Below are 22,209 nucleotides of genomic sequence, written 5' to 3' on the forward strand. Positions count from 1 at the left end.
TCCGGATTCCCGAAAACCACCAAAAACTATCCTGTATGATTTTCCGACGACAATAATCGATTATCATATGTGATAATCGATTATTTGCGAGAGCTTTGAAGAGGATACAACTCTCTGACTAAAATAATCGATTATCAAGTGAGATAATCGATTATTCTTATCAATTTTTGACAGCAATGTGATTTTTCTGGTTTTGGTGCATCTTAGACATATCCAAATGAACAAATTAAAATCTGTAACACTAATATTGATATGAAACATGTTTATAGATGAAAGTAAAGTATTGCATTGGTCATTTGGATAGGAATTAGTTGTACTAAACCAACTCAATTTCTACTCCAAAACATCTAACTCAATAACTAGAGGACCCCAAACCCAATTCTAACACTCTGTACCTATTCTCACCAATTTGGTGACTCAAACAAGTCACAATCCACTTGCTAAGACTGCCCCAATAGCCCAATTATATCCAGAACCCCTAACTCAAATTCACTACCTCACTTCCTCCAAAAGGACCTTTATTTTCATCCTAGTAGAGATCTTTCTTTATCCTAATTGGTCACCGGAGAGGACCCAGATGTCTGAACGCATCAAACTCATCTTCGACGCCAGCACATATTACTAGTCACAACTGACTGGACCAAGCCAGGGCTGCTCTATGATCAGGATGTGCCAACTCAGGTTTTTAAGGTTCCTCTATCCTACCAACAAAGAAAGGCTCTCAACAATTAACAATTAATTTATTTAAATTATCTACCCTGTTCTCTTATGCTCTAAATCTGAAATGCCTAATTTTAATATTTTCACTTCCTCTCACAACAACCTCAAACGGTACCTGTACATCTATTTAATACCCATATACATGTTATACTCCAGACCTTCCAATAAGATCAATTTCAGCCAACAAACTCATTCAAAACAGATTAAATTCATCACATCACAACATGCACAATTTCACAGTTATAACACCCAATACAATAAAAGTCATAAAACAGTTTCACAAGAGCACACCAGTTCAACATTCATATGCATATATTTTTATAAAATAAATTCATAAAAAAATAATTAGCTCCCCTTACCTTGAAGTTGAGCAGTATAGCCGACTAGAATGCCCTAACCGTGCCTTCACAGAGAGAACCCAAACAGTGTCGTACAACCACCTAAATGGTGATGAACACAACTCTTAGAGCTAGAATAGGCAGAGAATAAAAGGAGCACCACTAGTTGCATGCAACCAGTAAAGTTGCATGCCCTAGGTTCAAGAAGAGTGGAGAAATTGACTTACCCGTCCAAATAGAAATCTAATCGGATAGAAGGGAAGCTCTCAACTCCGTGAGCGAAAGAACACCACCTAGTTGAAAATGCAACGGTTCAAATGAGTGTAAGGGTAGAGAGAAGGCAGAGCAAGAAGGAGGAAGCTGAGTTTAGAGAGAGAAATGAGAACTGGAAAATGAGCTCAGAGTTGGAAAATGAAGGAACCCCTTCTAAAGTCATGGTGCCTTTGGCCCTTTGAGTCTGACTACCTCAGAAAATAAGATCCAATAGCCCATATAGTTTCCAGGGCCTTACATACATCGTTGATTATAATTAACTAAATTTTTTTATAATTTAATTAAATTAATAATAATTATTTAATTAAATAAAATAAATTAATTTATTACATAATTATATATAAATTAATTTTATTTAATAAAATAATTATTATTAATTTAATTTATCTATTATAATTTAATTAATTATTTAAATATTTTTTATATAATTACTTAAACCGATCTACCACATCCTCTTGAGTTTTCTCTATTTTCTTTTAGTTTTTAGTTTATTGTAATTTAAATTAATATATAAATATTATTTAATTTGTTTTTAAATTTATTACGTAATTATATATAAATTAATTTTATTTTATTTAATAAAATAATTATTACTAATTTAATTTATGTATTATTATTTAATTAATTATTTAAATACTTTTATATAATTACTTAAACAGACGTGTCGCTAAGTTTTTTTAGTTTATTAATTTATTGTATTTTAAATTAATATCTAAATATTATTTAAATTCTTTTATATTTTAAATTAATTTTTAAAGTATTTTTTTTTATAATATATTATGTAAATAAAAAATATTACTAAAATAAAATTTAAAATAAAAATAATAAACTAAAATATAAATAAAAATTTAAAATATGTAAAAGGATATCAGTATTTATTCATGATTGTCAAAATCCGTTGAAAGCTGTTGAAAGTGAAACGGATATTGATATCTATTTTATAGCAAAGGTAGATTGGATATAGAATGTTACATGAAGCATTTAGCGGAGGTGGAATAAGCAAGATAACTTTAACGTTTTTAAAATGGGTTCTTTCTTTTCAAACTGTAATTTTTTAACTAGTATTTTGACTCTTGAATTTTGTTTTTCAGAGTGATTACAAATAAGTAAAGAAGTTAAAGATAAATATTATATTTTAAATAATAATAATAAATATGATTCAAAATAAAAGAAATTAATTTAACAATGTTTAAATTATAAAGTAATTTTAAAAAAAAAGTTTTATTTTTAATATTTTTTATTTTTATTTGTAGTTTATTAATGAATATTTAATTATTTATTTATTGTTTTATATAATATTAAAATTTTTATCATTATTATATTAATAATATTATACTATTGTATTATTATTAGTATTAAATATTATTACTTATTATATTATTAAGAACCGGTAAATGTTTTAAACTTTTTCAGTGCTAGAATTTGTTCTTAATTTAAATGTAAACTTTTATAAAAGTATGTGAAAGTTTTTCAGAGATACATTCAAACAGTCCATAATAAATGGTTTTCTTTTACAACTTTTATTTTGTAATTTCAAATTCATGGTTACTATATATTTTAAAATTTAAATTTCTCGTTGACAATTATAAATCTTAATTTTATAAAAGGATTGAAATGGAAATGGTTAGTTACTTTTTTTTTTATCTTCAAATTTTTTTAAAATTTATAATTTTCACCATTTAATGATACTTTATGTTATTGAAATTACTTTTTAAATTATTACTTAAATTTGACATAATTGCATTGCAATTTTAAACGAAGTATTATTTCTAACGATTTACTATTTAGTTTATTAAGAATATCATTATTCAGTTATTTATTTATTGTTTTATATCATTATTTAATTTTTATTACTATTATATTAGTATTACTATGTCATTATATTATTATTTAATATTATTACATGTTATGATAAATTATTAATTTTTAAAAACTATTAAATTTGTTGAATTCTTCATTCTTCAAATTTTGTTCCTCTTCTTATAGATTACAAATATGTGAAAATTTATTTAGACATTAAAAGGGTTCTATTAAAAAAAGGCTTATTTTTTTTTACATTTTTTATTTATTTTAAATTCCAATATCAAACTTTCTTACTATAAGTTTACAGTTTTTTTAGATTTCAACTTTCAAAATCAAAATTTATTAATATATATATATATATATATATATATATATATATATATATATATATATATATATATATATATATATATATATATATATATAACAAGTTTCAAATTTACCAATATAAATTTCAATTTTAGAATAATATTCAAGTTTTTTTTTTATATTTTTAAAAGTTGAAAGACTTTATGATTTTCAGTTTTTAATAATACACTTATTTTTATATTAATGAAATTATTATTTAAATTTAACATAAATATATTATAATTTTAAAATAACTACTATTCACAATATTTTATTATTTAATTTATTTTTGATTTATTAATGATGTCATTTATTAAATATTTATTTATGAATTTACGTATTTTTAGTTATTATTATTATTATTTGTTATTATTCACATATTTTTATTAAATATTTTGAATTCTTTATATTTAAAATTTTGTTCCCATATTAAATTTGAACTTTTAGGATAAGTTATATATATATATATATATATATATATATATATATATATATATATATATATGAAAAAGTTGTTTAAAAGTATTAAAAAGATTCATTAAGAAAACTATGAATAAAATTATAAAATATGGGTATTACTATATTGAACTTCGTATTGTAGTGAAAAATTTCATCCATTAAATTTTTTGAAGAAAAATATGTTTAAAATAGTTTTCAATGAGTGTAAGTAGTTTTTTATACTTTATTTGAAAATATTCACATAATCTTTTCATACCAATTAAAAAATTAAATATTGATTGATATGATTAAAAAGTAAAACATTCACTCATTACTTAAATGTAAATTATAAATTATTTTAAGAAAATTAAAACATATTTTTTATTTAATTTTATTTTTACGGTATATATATATATATATATATATATAATAATAATAAAATCTATATCAAGGTACAAAAAGATCTCTTTGTTTTTTTATAATATTATATGAAGAAGAAACTTAAAGAATCTTTTGTTTCTTATAATATTTCCTGAAAAAATAAACTTAAAGAATATGAATAACAATTTAATAATAATCTAGTAAATTAAATAAATTGTAATTTTAATTTAATTTTACAGAATATTAAATTGGTTGATGGAAAAACTTCACTAGATAGCAAGTTTTTAAGGACAATTCTCTTAGTTGTTGAATTATAATTCTGACTCTTATCAACTCTTAATTTTTTTTATAGTTATTGAGAATTCAAATTAAAAAATGATAGAATTTTCTCTTAAACATGATTGTATAACTCAATTATTTTAATATAAATAATTTATAACAAAAAGCATTTCATTATTTTAAAATACATAATTTTCTTTTAAATCAGTTTTTAAGTTCTCTAAGGTCTTTTCTATTAGTATAATTGAAAATCTAAGACACTAAAATTAATCCTTATGATAGTTATTCAATTTGGACGGATTAATTTATTTATTTATTCGTATAAGATTAGTTTGATCTCTTTCTCTTGATCTTTTCCTAGTGCAGATGTTGTATATGAGCTTCTTAGATTTTATTACATAAAAAAAGTAATAAAATCCTAACTTTGACTGAGTGGTGTGAGTTACAAGTTTTTTTAGATTTGATTTATAGATTTATTTTTCATCCAGAATCATTCTAAACTGCACTGAATCTCTCCGTGTAGATTAAATTAGTAGTATTGACCAGTACAGTTTGAGTATGAATGGCTGAGCTTCGTTATAAATTACTTAAAACTATATTTAGCTATAACTTTATGTTCTTCTTCTCTATAAAATGGAATATTACACATCATAGCTTCAGTAAGCAGAATCTAAGATTCAGCAATGAACATGGCATGCAACCACTTTATTCTCCTTCTCTTCTTCGCTCTTCCTCTCACATTACAATCAATTACTTTCGCTGGTCCTGCATCTATGGTTGATGTTTCTTCACTCAATCGAAGTAGTTTTCCGACAGACTTCATTTTTGGAACAGCATCAGCAGCATACCAGGTATACATATTCAGGTTTCATTTTTTTTATTACATTGAATTTTTTTTTTAATATTAACTAGTCAGATTTGGAACTACATCTCTTGGAGTTTAATTAGCAACCAACGTGTAATGTTATAATACGATCTGATCAAAGATCCTGTAATTCATATATACACACTGTTGTTATCACTTATTTTAAAAAATAACTATTTAGATTTGAACGAAGCAAGAGAGCATATAGTTATAGATGTATTTATCATTCTATTCATTGTACAAAGTAAATAAAGATGACATTATTTATCCTATTGGCAAAAACCTTGTGACAAATCTTATATCAACTATAAATAAAGTAAATTTACAATATTTACAAATATCACATTACCATATAAAGTATATGCAAATCTCATTGTCTTTTTAAAATGGATTTTTGATACAAAAACATTACATATGTAAAATCATGAATTAGTGTACTTGAGTTGACACATGACAAATGTCTTACGTATATATACACATATAGATATTCTGATGATAAAAAAGTAAATTGATTTTATAAAATTGAATTAAATTTAAACTAATTTTATAAGTTGAATTAGGTTACTTTTTTTATAAATAAATGTGAGTTGTTAGTATGTTGTTCATAAAAAGAGTTAAACTCGTAACTTTTTTTCACTCTCTTTTTTCAAACTCTTCAAACCAACTTTATATCTCTCAATGTTAATGCAAAAAGTTAAATTAGGGTTAAAATTTACTTGTTAGTAATGCTCATAATTCATTCCTAACAAGAAGTTAACCTTTAAAATTTGAACCTAAACTCACATAATTTTATCTTCATGCTGTAGTACGAAGGTGCTGCAAAAGAAAATGGAAGAGGACTAAGTATGTGGGATGTATTCACCCACAAATATCCAGGTATATTTTTTTGGAGTTTCATATTCATTAAACATAAGAAGATTTCGTAATATATAAGTAAGTTGAAATTTTATCTTAAAAAAGTTAATTTTATAAGATTAAGTTAAATTTAAAATTTATATTTTAATATTTTTTATGTTTTCATCTCTAACAATCTATAAAGTAATTTTGTGAGCTCTGAGCTCAGTTTTACTTTTTACAATAGCCTGATTATACATGTATAATACTTGCAGAGAAAATAAAGGATAAAAGTAATGGAGACGTAGCAGTTGATCAATATCATCGCTATAAGGTAAAGTCCAAATTCTGAGTCAATGAAGAAACCAAGTATCACTCTCCCTCAAAGTAATTAATCATTTTTCTAGTGTTGTTTTCTGTTTATATAACAGGGAGATATTCATATAATGAAGAATATGAATCTGGATGCTTACAGATTCTCCATCTCTTGGTCCAGAATCCTACCAAGTGAGATCAAAGTTCATCAACAATTATTACTTATTTTCGTAATTATTGTATTTGTACCTTTCATGTTAATGATTTCAATCTTTGTTAATCATAAATAGAAGGAAAGCTGAGTGGAGGTATAAATCACGAAGGAATCGATTATTACCACAACCTCATCGATCATTTGCTACTCAACGGTCAACATTAATTCTTTACTCTTTTTTTTTTCTTAAATAAAAAGTTTACATTTTATAATAGATTTTTAAGTAAGTGACAATAGTTATATGCGAAATATTAATATTTCAGGTATACAACCATATGTGACACTTTTTCACTGGGATATTCCTCAAGCTTTACAAGAAGACTATGGTGGTTTCTTAAGTCCTCTCATTGTGTAAGGTTTACAAAATTTATCTTTTATGTCATAACTAAAAATAAAATTACGAATGATATCTAAGATAACTTAGTAATCTAATTTCCATAAATAGTTACTTCCTTGATGTTAACTTTAGACTAATTTATTATCATTATAACTACCATGAATATAATTCATCAATCACTGATTTTCAGAAATGATTTTCATGACTATGCGAAACTTTGTTTCGAAGAATTTGGAGATAAGGTGAAACATTGGATTACTTTAAACGAGCCATGGTCTTTTAGTAGGGGTGGTTATGCACTTGGGAGCTTTGCACCAGGTCGATGTTCCCAATGGTTAAATCCAGAATGCACTGGTGGTGATTCAGGAACAGAACCTTATGTAATTTCACATTATCAACTACTTTCTCATGCAGCAGCTGTTCAAGTGTACAAGAAAAAGTATCAGGTTTTTTAGTCTTCTCCAAAAGCTTTATAGTTAATTAGACTTCAGCATTGCTATATGGTTAAACTATTTTTGTACAACTCTTGTACTTAAAATTTGGAACACTTTGCTTAAGGAATCTCAAAGGGGAGTGATAGGCATAACACATGTGTCTCATTGGTTTGAGCCATTTTCAAATACCACATCAGATAAAGAAGCTGCTCAACGAGCTCTTGACTTTATGTATGGATGGTAAGTACTTCACTCTCCATTTAAATATTACCACTCTTAAAAATAAAATTATGTTAGAATATAAAATTTAAGATTAACTCAGCCTTGTAAAATCGACTTATAACATGAAATTTATACTTATTTATATACTGTGAACTGTCTTATTGTCTGTTTATTCGAAACTTTCAACACATGTCCTTCATACTGAGAAATATATATATATTGAGTTTAGGGACTAAACATTAATTATTGGTATGATAATGTTGTACAATAGGCTGGACAAACAAAAAATCTCGTTATGATAGACTTTAAATTATAGTTATGATATTATATTAAGAAGTGAATTTTAAACTTATACAATCATATAAGATTGTACTCATTTCTATATTATAAATTTATCTTATAACTATAATTGATGTGGAATATCTTGAGTTATCTAGAGTCACACTAATTAAAGTTGTTATTACGTGTTATATTGTTCTTCTATTTTCAAGAGTAAAATATTGTAAGTTTTGGATTTGTACTATATTATATTATTTTGGTAGTAGGCATGTGAATAATTTGGAGTTATTCAACAAAGAAAAGTATGAAATTTTGATATTTTGTAATAATAATTATAGGTACATGGAACCATTGACATCAGGAAAGTATCCAGAGAGCATGCGTTCCTTAGTTGGTAAAAGATTACCAGAATTCACTAAAGAAGAAGCAAAACTTCTTGTTGGTTCATTTGATTTTCTTGGATTAAACTATTACACCACTTACTATGCTGCCGATGCACCCAAGACCAAACCTAATTATGAAACAGATTGCAAGGCCAATCTTTCATGTAAGTAGAACTTTAACTATCACTTATTTAAATAACATATCTTATACTTTCATAATATCACATTTTGTTTTTTGTTTTGTGGGCTAGCTATTCGTAATGGCGTTCCAATAGGTCCATCGGTATGTATTTAATCATTTGAAATTTTATGTTCATATGATTATTGGTTTATTTGGTTTTGTATAACTTCATATTTATATTTGCAGAGCGGTTCTAGTTGGTTATACGTGTATCCTAAAGGAATCAGAGAATTGTTGCTTTATACAAAAGAAAAGTACAACATTCCTTTGATTTACATAACTGAAAATGGTAATTAAATCAAATCATCATTTTATTATCTTTGAAATATCTCATTAAGTAATTATTTAGACAAAATTATTTAAAATATGTAGCCTTAATATAACTTTTTGCATGTTTATAAGTAATCTTTCTTCTATCATTTTTAACGTATATTGCTTTTAATTTGAAGGTGTAAGTGAATTGGACGAACCGACAGTATCGTTAAGGAAATCCCTTTATGATAAACATAGAGTTGACTACTATTATCACCATCTCTATTATATAAATTCGGCAATTAGGTAATTAATGATTTCGTTATTGCTCACAAATTATTTTATTTGCAAATTTAATTTATTTATTTTATTGTCTTTACTAGGGATGGCGTAAACATAAAAGGATATTTTGCATGGTCATTGTTGGACAACTTCGAATGGAATGATGGTTATGCAGTACGCTTTGGAATTCACTTTGTGGATTATAAGAATGGCTTAAAACGATATGAAAAACTCTCTGCAAAATGGTTTAAGAACTTTCTTAAAAGGTCTTAGATTATATAGTTAGTTCTTAATCTTTAAGGCACTCTACTGTTAGAATAAATTCATAGAGTAAGATCTTGTAATGTAATAGATATAGGGTTAAATCATTCCATTAGTTTCATTTTTTTTAGAAAAATTGTAATCGGTACCATGTTTCCATTTGGTTTTTAATATGAAAAAATTGATACAGTTAGATTTTTTTTCGTTACTATTGCACTAACACTATTAAAGAGGTGTTACATGTCAGTTCATGTTTTTTTTTCAATTAAAAATTTGTCACATGTCAAATTAACATCATGTCATATGACAGTGATAATATGATATGACTATGGGAGTGTTACATGTTACTCTCGTGCCTGTGTCATTGTCTTAGTTTTGATTTAATCACTGTATTTTTATTTTATGTCAATTCACTTATAACTTTTTTTAAAAATTAAACAATTTTGTCTCTCTTCAAATAGTAACGAAATTTAATTTTTATATAAATGTTATGCAATAGTATAGTGCTAAGTATTTTTGCCTGCACGCGGACGACTTGAGTTTGATCCGCGACAACGACGCTAAAAACTTGATAACATTTTGTCAAGTATACCAAATTGTTTCAAGTAGTAAAAGTAAGTACAAAGTATTGTTCTCCCAAGGGAATTGAGTGACGTTATCTAATTGGACTCATTTACTGGTTTCATGAATCACATGAAGATAAAACCTTGCACAACATATCATTATTTCATGGGAGTTGCTCCCTCCACCCCCACACGTCTCTTCCTCCACCTCCCCAATTTTTTAAAATGCCAATTATATCCTTCTAAAATGACAACTATATCCTCAAAAGTTAAAAGGAACACTGCCTCTGGACGGATGACATCCTTCAACGGATGTCAACATCCGTTTAAGGCAAAACGGATGTCGACATCCGTTTCGCCTTAAACGGATGTTGACATCCGTTGAAGGATGTCATCCGTCCAGAGGCAGTGTTCCTTTTAACTTTTGAGGTTTCGTTTTTATTTTACTACGTTTTGCGGCTCATGCAAGGATTATAGGCTTGGATATTCAAAGGATTATTGGAAGTATGGGAAGGGTTTAGGGTTTAGAATTTTAGGAAGGATTATGACTACGTACCTGGAGAGGAACCACGACAAGGACACTACACCATAAACGCACTGCACCACGTATTGCACCGAGAACAAGAGGAAGATTGCTTGATAATTCTTTTCACGATCACCAAGCTTTGCAGAAAAATATTTTACTCATACAAGGAACTACGTAGGTTATCAGTGAAATATGTTATAAATGAATAAAATTAAAAAACAATAATTTTAAAAATAAAATTTTACTGAAGGGCAAAATAGTAAAGGAAAGGTGGAGGAAGGGGCAAAAAAGTAAAGGGGAGGTGGAGGAAGAGATGTGTGGGGGTGGAGGGAGCAACTCCCTTATTTCATTCAAACAATCACATCAAGACATACGATTCCTTAGGACCTAGTTCTAAATTCGTATATCAAAGTGTTAATCTCTTAGTCAATTTGATATACAATTTGCATTAAGGTCAGATGCTGAGAATGACTAAGTTATTGAGTCTATCCCTAGATCCCAAATCACTTAGGTGTTCTATCTATGTCCATCTTCAAAGTTACTTTCTAGTAAGCAGAGACATTCAAATAGCATTATATTTTCATATAATGAAAATAAATTCAAGAAAGAGCATATGAACGAACAACGATATATTGCACAAGAATTTTACATCACAGTGAAGTCATTACATTCAATTCCAACGAAAGAGAAATCTAGCTACTCTTAGTCATCTAAAACATACACATTTGAAGCAATCCCTTGCAGAAATGGTGTCTTAATATCTTTAAGTAGCCTTTTGGAGTTCCTCTAAAGGTTTTCGTTCAGCGCACAACATTCATGCATTGAGCGAAAAGTCAACTTCTGATGTCTTAACTGACCCCATTCGCTGACCGAATGCTGCTAGTGCGCTAAGCGAATAATCTTGTAGTTGAGCACATGATGATTGACTTAGCGAGAACTGCTGATAACACTCTAATGATGTATACAATTCTTGTACAAAGAACTACACCACTTTCCTACTAACTATTACATCTTTTCTATGAGGAAAACACATAATTCATCAATAATCAGAACTTTAAGCCAATGAGATAATTAATAAGTATGAAAACAAGTATTTTTCACACTTATCATTTTTTATTAAATATTTTTAACAAAATTAAATTCATTTATATTTATATTTTACATTTAATTATATTTAAAATTGTTTTAAAGTTGTTAATAGAAAGTAATGTTATCAAAATTTATTTTAACTAAAAAAATATGTTAAACTTATTTATCAATTGCATTTCATATAATAAAATAAATTTATCAACTTTTTCAATTCTTTTAAATCATCGTATATTTTTAAAATGTGTAAAATTCAATCATTTCTGTACAAATGTGTTAATTGATTTAAAATTAAAATTTTTATAAATTTAAATGTAAATTGTTAAAATAATTTTAAATAAGTTTATAACATTTAAAAGAAATAAACTTAAATTAAAAATAATTTTAAATAAAGTTCAATGTAAAATATAAATATGAATAAACTTAAATAATTTTTTCAAAAATATCTAACAAAAATATTTATATAACATATATAGAAAAATTAAATTTCATTTCAATTTAGAGAGGGATAAAATTTTTACTTTTAAAAAATTGAGATTGGATTGAGACAAAATAAAAATAGGAAGACTAAATTGAAACTAAAACAATAACACTTAATATAATAGTAACACATGACATTGCCATTGTCACATCACACTATTACTACTGTATAAAATATTAGTTTGATACATGACAAAATTTTATTTAAAAAAATTAAAATTAAAATAATTAAATATTATTTAAAAAAAAGGAATTTACTAACATGTGACATATCTTTAACATGTTAACCATATAAATCTGAATTCTATAAAAGGATTCAAATGGAAATGGTTAGTTACATTTTTTTATCTTCAAAATTTTTAAAAAATTATAATTTTCACTACTTTATGTTATTGAAATTATTTTTTAAATTATTACTTAAATTTGACATAATTGCATTGCAATTTTAAACGAAGTATTATTTCTAACGATTTACTATTTAGTTTATTAAGAATATCATTATTCAGTTATTTATTTATTGTTTTATATCATTATTTAATTTTTATTACTATTATATTAGTATTATTATGTCATTATATTATTATTTAATATTATTACATGTTATGATAAATAATTAAATTTTATAAACTATTAGTGTGAGTATTATGTAATTAAACACATGCATACCATTATTTGTAGAAACATTACTGAATCATGGAATAAGGTATTAAAAAACTAACTAAAGACTTATCCAACTATTGATGACAATATTGTTTTTCTATTATTTTATTTGTAGATCTTTAATGATTCATGTCCCATAGAAGTGCAAACATTGAAGACGATAGAAGGAATTGAGTTTCTTTTATTTTAAGTGTTAGTAAAAACTTGACTACAATTCAATAGTGTATGTACATTAATGTAATTTGGATTTAATATATAGTTTCATGTATAGATGATGTATTAAATATTATTAGACAATTTAATGTTTGAAATGAATTTTATTTTGTTAGTTCTATTGAATTTGTTCATTTGAAGCTATATTGATTATAAATTGATTCGATGAGATGATAATACATGAATATGATTATAATTTCATTGGATGTCAATTTTAATAATCATTTTTTTAAAAAAAAACATATATTATGACATACTAAAATATGTAGGTCATAATATGATTTTGAATTCGGCATATTATGATTGGTAAAAACATCTACGTCATAATACATCAAATATTATAACTTACAAACAAATCTACGTCATAATATCTTTCGCCATATTATCACGGACAATCATAATAAACTGCGCATATTATGACGGACTTCAGAAATTACGTTATAATATGTTCAAGCTATTATGACATAAATTTCAACTACGTTATAAAATGCACAGACTTACTATAACGCGCAGAACTATGTCCCCATTAACTACGTCATAATATATTATTTTTGTACGTCATAAAATTTCATTTTTTTTCACTAGTGTTTTGTGTGACTGGTTTAGTTCTTTAAATTGTTGAAGATTTTTCCAAGCACATTATTAGCTACAAAATAAAGCGATTATAAATGAAATTACATCAAAGTAGTAGCCCAAAATACACTTATTTATTAAAACTAAGATAAAAGACAAGATTAAGTAAGACGTTTTAAGCTAAAAAAGAGTTGATTTTGATACTAAATTGATCCTTAGATGGTAAGAATTAGCATTATCAATTGTATCATATGATGATTTAAAAATATTGAGACACAATTATTTTAATATTAAAATATTTTAATATAAATAATTTTATAACAAAAGTGTTTCATTATTTTAAAATACATAATTTCTCTTTAACCCACGTATTTTTAAGTTCTTTAACTTCTTTTTTATTGGTCTGATTGAAAATCCAAGACAATAGAGTTAATCTTGTGATAGTTATTCAATTTAGACACATTAATTTCTTTATTCGTGTAAGTTGGGTTTCATCTCTTTCTCTTGATCTTTTCCTAGTATATATATATATATATATATATATATATATATATATGTTGTATATGAGCTTTTTAGGTTTTATTACATAAAAAAGTAATAAAATACTAAGAGTGGTGAGTTATAATTTTTTTTAGATTTGATTTATAGATTTATTTTTCATCCAGAATCATTCCAAACTGCAGTGAATCTTTGAGTGTAGATTAAATTAGTAGTATTGACCAGTACAGTTTGAGTATATGGCTGAGCTTCATTCTAAATTACTTATAAAACTATATTTAGCTATAACTTTATGTTCTTCTTCTTTATAAAATGAAATATTACACATCATAGCTTCAGTAAGCAGAATTTAAGATTCAACAATGAACATGACATGCAACCACTTTATTCTCCTTCTCTTCTTCGCTCTTCCTCTCACATGACAATCAATTACTTTCGCTGGTCCTGCATCTATTGTGGATGTTTCTTCACTAAATCGAAGTAGTTTTTCGATAGGCTTCGTTTTTGGAACAGCATCAACAGCATACCAGGTATACATATATAGGTTTCATTTTTGTATTACACTGAAATTTTTTTCTAATATTAACTAGTCAGATTCTGAACTACATCTTTTGCAGTTTAATTAGCAACCAACGTGTAAGGCTATAATACCATCTGATCAAAGATCCGGTAGTTCATATATACACAGTGTTGTTATCACTTATTTTAAAAAATAACCATTCAAATTTGAATGAAGAAAGAGATCATATGCTTATAGATGTATTTATCATTCTATTTTTTGTACAAAGTAAATAAAGATGACATTATTTATCTTATTGGCAAAAACCTTATGACAAATCTTTAACATTTCCATCTTAACATGAAATGATTTTGTTGAATATAATTATTAAAAATCTTATATTAACTATAAATAAAATCAATTTACAATATTTACAAATATCACGTATATGCAAATCTCATTATCTTTTAATGGACTTTTGATAAAATAACATTACATATGTAAAATCATGGATTACTGTATTTGAGTTGACACATACCAAGTGTCTCATGGATATATACACATATAGATATTCTGCTGATAAAAAAATAAATTGATTTTGTAAAATTAAATTAAATTTGAACTAATTTTATAAGTTGAATTAGGTTATTTTTTAAAAATAAATGTGAGTTGTTAGTATGTTGTTCATGAAAAGAGTTAAACTCGTAACTTCTTTCACTCTTCTTCTTTCAAACAAACTTCATATCTCTCAATGTTAATGGAAAAAGTTAAATTAGGATTAAAGTTTACTCGTTAGTAATGCGCATAATCCATTCCTAATAAGAAGTTAATCTTTAAAATTTGAACCTAAACTCACATAATTTTATGTTCACGATGTAATAGGAAGGTGCTGCAAAAGAAGATAAAAGAGGACTAAGTATGTGGGATGTATTCACCCACAAATATTAGGTATATTTTGTTTTGGAATTTCATGTTGAACAGAGATAAGAAGATTTCGTAATATATAAATAAGTTAAAATCTTATCTTAAAAAGTTAATTTTATAAGATTCAGTTAAATTTACATTTTAATATTTTTTATGTTTTCATCTTTAACAATTTATATAGTAATTTTATGAGCTCAGTAACGTTTTACAATAGTCTGATTATACATGTATAATACTTGCAGAATAAAGGATAAAAGTAATGGAGAGGTATCAGTATCATCGCTATAAGGTAAAGTCCAAATTCTGAGTCAATGAAGAAACCAAGTATCACTCTCCCTCAAAGTAATTAATCATTTTTCTAGTGTTGTTTTCTGTTTATATAACAGGAAGATATTCATATAATGAAGAATATGAATCTGGATGCTTACATATTCTCCATCTCTTGGTCCAGAATCCTACCAAGTGAGATCAAAGTTCATCAACAATTATTAATTATTTTCGTAATTATTGTATTTGTATCTTTCATGTTAATGATTTCAATCTTTGTTAATCATAAACAAAAGGAAAGCTGAGTGGAGGTATAAATCACGAAGGAATCGATTATTACCACAACCTCATTGATCATTTGCTAGTCAACAGTCAACATTAATTCTTTACTCTTGTGTTTTTTCTTAAATAAAAAGTTTACATTTTATAATAGATTTTTAAGTAAGTGACAATAGTTATATGCAAAATATTAATATTTCAGGTATACAACCATATGTGACACTTTTTCACTGGGATATTCCTCAAGCTTTACAAGAAGACTACGGTGGTTTCTTAAGTCCTCTCATTGTGTAAGTTTTACAAAATTTATCTTTTATGTTGTAACTACAAATAAAAATACAAATGATATGTAAGATAACTTAGTAATCTAATTTCCATAAATAGTTTATTAGAAAGTGAATTTTAAGCCTAATTTATTATCATTATAACTACCATGAATATAATTCATCCATGACTAATTTTCAGAAATGATTTTCAAGACTATGCGGAACTTTGTTTCAAGAATTTGGAGATAAAGTGAAACATTGGATTACTTTAAACGAGGCATGGTCTTTTAGTAAGGGTGGTTATGCACTTGGGAGCTCAACGAGCTCTTGACTTTATGTATGGATGGTAAGTACTTCACTTTCCATTCAAATATTACCATTCTTAAAAATAAAATTTTGTTAGAAAATAAAATTTAAGATTAACTCAATCTTGTAAATCGACTTATAACATAAACTTTGTATTTATTTATATATCGTAAATTGTCTTATTGTCCATCTATTTGAAACTTTCAACACATGTCCTTCATGCTGAGAAATATATATATATTGAGTTTAGGGACTAAACATTAATTATTGGTATGATAATGTTGTACAATAGACTGAATAAACAAAAAATCTCGTTATGATAGACTTTAATTTATAGTTATGATATTATATTAAAAAGTGAATTTTAAACTTATACAATCATATAAGGTTGTACTCATTTATATATTATAAATTTATTTTATAACTACAATCGATGTGAAACTTTTGACAAAGTTATCTTGAGTTATCTAAAGTCACACTAATTAAAGTTGTTATTACGTGTTATCATTGTTCATTCTATTTTCAAGAGTAAAATATTGTAAGTTTTGGATTTGTACTATATTATATTATTTTGGTAGTAGGCATGTGAATAATTTGGAGTTATTCAACAAAGAAAAGTCTGAAATTTTGATATTTTGTAATAATAATTATAGGTACATGGAACCATTCATCAGGAAAGTATACAGAGAGCATGCGTTCCTTAGTTGGTAAAAGATTACCAGAATTCACTAAAGAAGAAGCAAAACTTCTTGTTGGTTCATTTGATTTTCTTGGATTAAACTATTACACCACTTACTATGCTGCCGATGCACCCAAAACCAAACCTAATTATGAAACAGATTGCAAGGCCAATCTTTCATGTAACTAGAACTTTAACTATCACTTATTTATATAACATATCTTATAATTTCATAATATCACATTTTGTTTTTTTGTTTTTGTGGGCTAGCTATTCGTAATGACGTTCCAATAGATCCATCGGTATGTATGCAATCATTTGAAATTTTATGTTCATATTATTATTAGTTTATTTGATTTTGTATAACTTCATATTTATATTTGCAAGAGCGATTCTAGTTGGTTATAAGTTTATCCTGAAGGAATCAGAGAATTGTTGCTCTATACAAAAGAAAAGTACAACATTCCTTTGATTTACATAACTGAAAATGGTAATTAAATCAAAACATCATTTTATTATCTTTGAAATATCTCATTAAGTAATTATTTAGACAAAATTATTTAAAATATGTAGCCTTAATATAACTTTTTGCATGTTTATATGTAATCTTTCTTCTATCATTTTTAACGTATATTGCTTTTAATTTGAAGGTGTAAGTGAATTGGACAAACTGACAGTACGATAAACATAGAGTTGACTACTATTATCACCATCTCTATTATATAAATTTGGCAATTAGGTAATTAATTATTTCTTTATTGCTCAAAAATTATTTTATTTGCAAATTTAATTTATTTATTTTATTGACTTTACTAGGGATGGCGTAAACATAAAAGGATATTTTGCATGGTCATTGTTGGACAACTTTGAATGGAATGATGGTTATGCAGTACGCTTTGGAATACACTTTGTGGATTATAAGAATGACTTAAAGCGACATGAAAAACTCTCTCCAAAATGGTTTAAGAACTTTCTTAAAAAGTCCTAGATTATATAGTCAGTTCTTAATCTTTAAGGCACTCTACTATTAAAATAAATTCGTAGAGTAAGCTCATGTAATGTAATAGATATAGGGTTAAATCATTCCATTAGTTTCATTTTTTTTATGAAAAATTGTAATCGGTACCATGTTTCGATTTGGTTTCTAATATGAAAAAATTGATACAATTAGGTTTTTTCGTTAATAATGTACTAAGATTATTAAAGAGGAGTCACATGTCACTTATTTTTTTTTCAATATTTTTAAAAATAAAAACTTGTCACATGTTAAAGTAACATCATGTCATATGACAGAGACGATGTGATGCCACTATGACAGTGTCACATATTACTCTCATGCATGGTGTCATTGTTTAGTTTTAATTTGATCTCTATATTTTTATTTTATCTCAATTTAGTCATAATTTTTTTTATGATTGAATAAAAATTTTTACTTTTAAAAAATTTTAGATTAGATTGAGACAAAATAAAAATAGAAAGACTAAATTAAAAACTAAAACAATAACACTTAATATGACAGTGACACATGGCACTGCCACGACCACATCACACTATCACTAGCGTATGACACGACATGAGTTTGACACATGACAAAATTTTATTTAAAAAAGTTAAAATAAAAATAATTAAAAATTATTTAAAGAAAAAAAACATTAACTAACATGTGACATATATGTAACAGGAGGTTAGTGCAAGGTTAGTGCAATATTAATAGAAAGACCTAATTATATCAATTATTTATTTATTGTTTTATATCATTATTTTATTTTTATTAGTATTATATTAGTATTATTATGTCATTATATTATTATTTAATATTATTACATGTTATGATAAATTATTAATTTTTAAAAACTATTAAATTTGTTGAATTCATCATTCTTCAAATTTTGTTCGTATAATATGAACTCTTATAGATTGCAGATATGTGAAAATTTATTTAGACATTAAATGGGGTCTATTGAAAAAAGGCTTATTTTCTTTTACATTTTTTATTTATTTTAAATTCCAATATCAAACTTTCTTACTATAAGTTTGCAGTTTTTTTAGATTTCAATTTTCAAAATCAAAATTTATATATATATATATATATATATATATATATATATATATATATATATATATATATATATATATATATATATATATATATATATGTATATAACAAGTTTCAAATTTACCAATATAAATTTCAATTTTAGAATAATATTCAAATTAAAATAAATCGTTATTTTTATATTTTTAAAAGTTGAAAGAGTTTATGATTTTCAGTTTTTAATAATACACTTAATTTTATATTAATGAAATTATTATTTAAATTTAACATAAATATATTATAATTTTAAAATAACTACTATTCACAATATTTATTTTTTAATTTATTTTTGATTTTTTAATGATGTCATTTATTAAATATTTATTTATTAATTTACGTATTTTTTGTTATTATTATTATTATTTGTCATTATTCACATATTTTTATTAAATATTTTGAATTCTTCATATTTTAAATTTTGTTCCCATATTAAATTTGAACTTTTAGGATAAGTTATATATATATATATATCATGGATTCTAAGTTTTAAGGTTAAGGGTATTTTAATAATTTTCATTCTCAAAATTAAAAAAAAAAAAAAAAGAAACCCCCAAACCCTTACTCACCTCTCTCATTCCTCTCAACCCTTCCTCTTTCATCTTTTTCACTCCAATCTTTTCTCTGTCATCCCTACTATAGCCCCAATTGAAAAAATCAAAAATTTCTCTCAACCTTTTCTCTTTCATCTTTCTCACTCCAATTTTTTCTCTGTCATCCCTACTGTAGCCCCAATTGAAAAAATCAAAAATCAAAAACACTTGCCGTTAAACCATCTTACAAAAAAATGATTTTATAATGAGTTTTCATCTTATAATTTTTGTCTTATCTAATTTTATCCAATTTTCACAAGCATAAAGGAATTGGTAATTGACCTGGAAAAAATCAGAAATACTCGTTGTTAAATAATTTCTTACAAAAAATGATTTTATAATGAGTTTTTATTTTATGATTTTTGTCTTATCTAATTTTATCTAATTTTCACAAGCATAATGACATCAAAGGAATTGGTAATTGGCCTTGAAAAAATCAGAAACACTCATTGTTAAACAATTTCTTACAAAAAATAACTTTATAATGAATTTTCATTTTATAATTTTTGTCGTATATAATTTTATCTAATTTTCACAAGCATAATGATATCCAAAAGAATTGGTAATTGGCCTGGAGGAGTTTTTTTAGAGATGATGATTCTGCAGATGATGAAATTAGAGAGGTTAGTGAAGATGGTGAAATTGAAGAGATCTTGAATGAACCTTTGCCTGAAGGTGAATATGTCAATGACTCAACTCTTTACAAAGGCAAATTGTTTAAAGGCAAATGTTTCTTATTTTTTCAATTGGAACTACAGTAGCGATGACAGAGAAAATGTTGGAGTGAAAAAGATAAAAAAGAAAGGGTTGAGTGGAATGAGAGAGGTGAGTAAGGGTTTTGGGGTTTCTTTTTTTTAGTTTTGAGAATGAAAATTATTAAAATATCCTTAACCTTAAAACTTAGAATCCATAATATATAAGGATATTTTTGTCCACTAAAACCCGGTACACATTGCTAAAACGTACCAACTGAAAAACAGGCGTACGCGCGTTAGCAAACCCCATATATATATATATATATATATATATATATATATATATATATATATATATATATATATATATATATATATATATATATATATATATATATATATATATATATATATATATATATGAAAAAGTTGTTTAAAAGTATTAAAAAAATGCATTAGAAAACTATGAATAAAATTATAAAATATGGGTATTACTCTATTGAACTTCGTATTGTAGTGAAAAATTTCATCCATTAAATTTTTTGAATAAAAATATGTTTAAAATAGTTTTCAATGAGTGTAAGTAATTTTTTATACTTTATTTGAAAATATTCACACAATCTTTTCATACCAATTAACAAAATTAAAATATTGATATGATTAAAAAGTAAAACATTCACTCAATGTAAATTATTTTAAGAAAATTAAAACATATTTTTTATTTAATTTTATTTTTACGGTGGGTTTGCTACCTTGCGTAGTTGGTATATTTTAGTTATGTGTACCGGATTTTAGTAGACAAAATAACTGACTGTTTTTCAGTTGGTATATTTTAGCAATGTGTACCGGGTTTTAGTAGACAAAAATATCTTAATATATCATGGATTCTAAGTTATAGATTAAGGGTATTTTAATAATTTTCATTTTCAAAACTAAAAAAAAAACCCTAAACCTTTCTCACCTCTCTCATTCTTCTCATCCCTTTCTCTTTCTTCTCTCTCACTCCAATATTTTGTTGAATTTTTCAATTTAGTTCTTTATTTTTTTAAAAACATCTAATTTGATATAAAAAATGAGCATTATTTACACATATTTCATATCATTTTTACTAATTTGATCGCTTTCTTTATACATATTGTCAAATATGTGTAGAGAACTTTCGTTCATTGTTAGTGAAAAGAACCACGTTGAATGCTTTTAAAAAACTAAAGGACCAAATTTATGGATTTTTAAAAACTAAAAAATTATTTTGAAAAAACAATATCTATAAGTTAAGTGGTGGCTTCACCCTCTTCCACGTCATCCTTCTCTGCCTTGCAAACAATATGCTTTCGCTTGGTGGTCCCCACTCCCCACTGTGGCCTAACTCTAAGAGGAGTAGTTAGGGCATTGAACTGCAAAAATTCAAACCTTACAACAACCACATTTATGTAAGGCCAACCAACTATCAACTATTAATTAATAATTTGCATTCTCCAAAACAACTCTTATTACTGAGGAAGTCTCATAATAAAGATTTTAAATGAGTAGTTTAATTGAAAATGGAACAATTTAATTTAATTCAATATTTT

General features: G+C 25.4%; 1 protein-coding gene and 1 pseudogene across 1 annotated transcript; both read left to right on the top strand.

Moving 5' to 3' along the window:
• Positions 1-5,256: 5,256 nt before the first annotated feature.
• LOC108333173 (cyanogenic beta-glucosidase-like) lies at positions 5,257-9,451 on the top strand. The gene is made up of 13 exons (XM_017568542.2): positions 5,257-5,431; positions 6,252-6,321; positions 6,555-6,613; positions 6,711-6,786; positions 6,885-6,962; positions 7,072-7,159; positions 7,336-7,591; positions 7,704-7,819; positions 8,419-8,627; positions 8,715-8,746; positions 8,831-8,933; positions 9,094-9,202; positions 9,280-9,451. The coding sequence occupies exons 1-13, from the start codon at positions 5,264-5,266 to the stop codon at positions 9,449-9,451; spliced, it is 1,536 nt and encodes a 511-aa protein (XP_017424031.2). The 5' UTR covers positions 5,257-5,263.
• Positions 9,452-14,472: 5,021 nt separating this feature from the next.
• LOC108332960 (beta-glucosidase 13-like) lies at positions 14,473-18,246 on the top strand (annotated as a pseudogene).
• The last annotated feature ends 3,963 nt before the right edge of the window (positions 18,247-22,209 follow it).

Source organism: Vigna angularis, chromosome 11 (genome assembly GCF_016808095.1).
Source record: "Vigna angularis cultivar LongXiaoDou No.4 chromosome 11, ASM1680809v1, whole genome shotgun sequence".
Lineage (NCBI taxonomy): Eukaryota > Viridiplantae > Streptophyta > Magnoliopsida > Fabales > Fabaceae > Vigna > Vigna angularis.

Bases quoted from the DNA above. Each gene is read 5' to 3' on its own strand.
- LOC108333173 (XM_017568542.2), top strand. From the start codon at position 5,264: ATGAACATGGCATGCAACCACTTTATTCTCCTTCTCTTCTTCGCTCTT. The intron at 6,322-6,554 runs GTATATTTTTTT...TAATACTTGCAG, and splicing joins ATTCACCCACAAATATCCAG to AGAAAATAAAGGATAAAAGT. The intron at 8,934-9,093 runs GTAATTAAATCA...TTTAATTTGAAG, and splicing joins GATTTACATAACTGAAAATG to GTGTAAGTGAATTGGACGAA.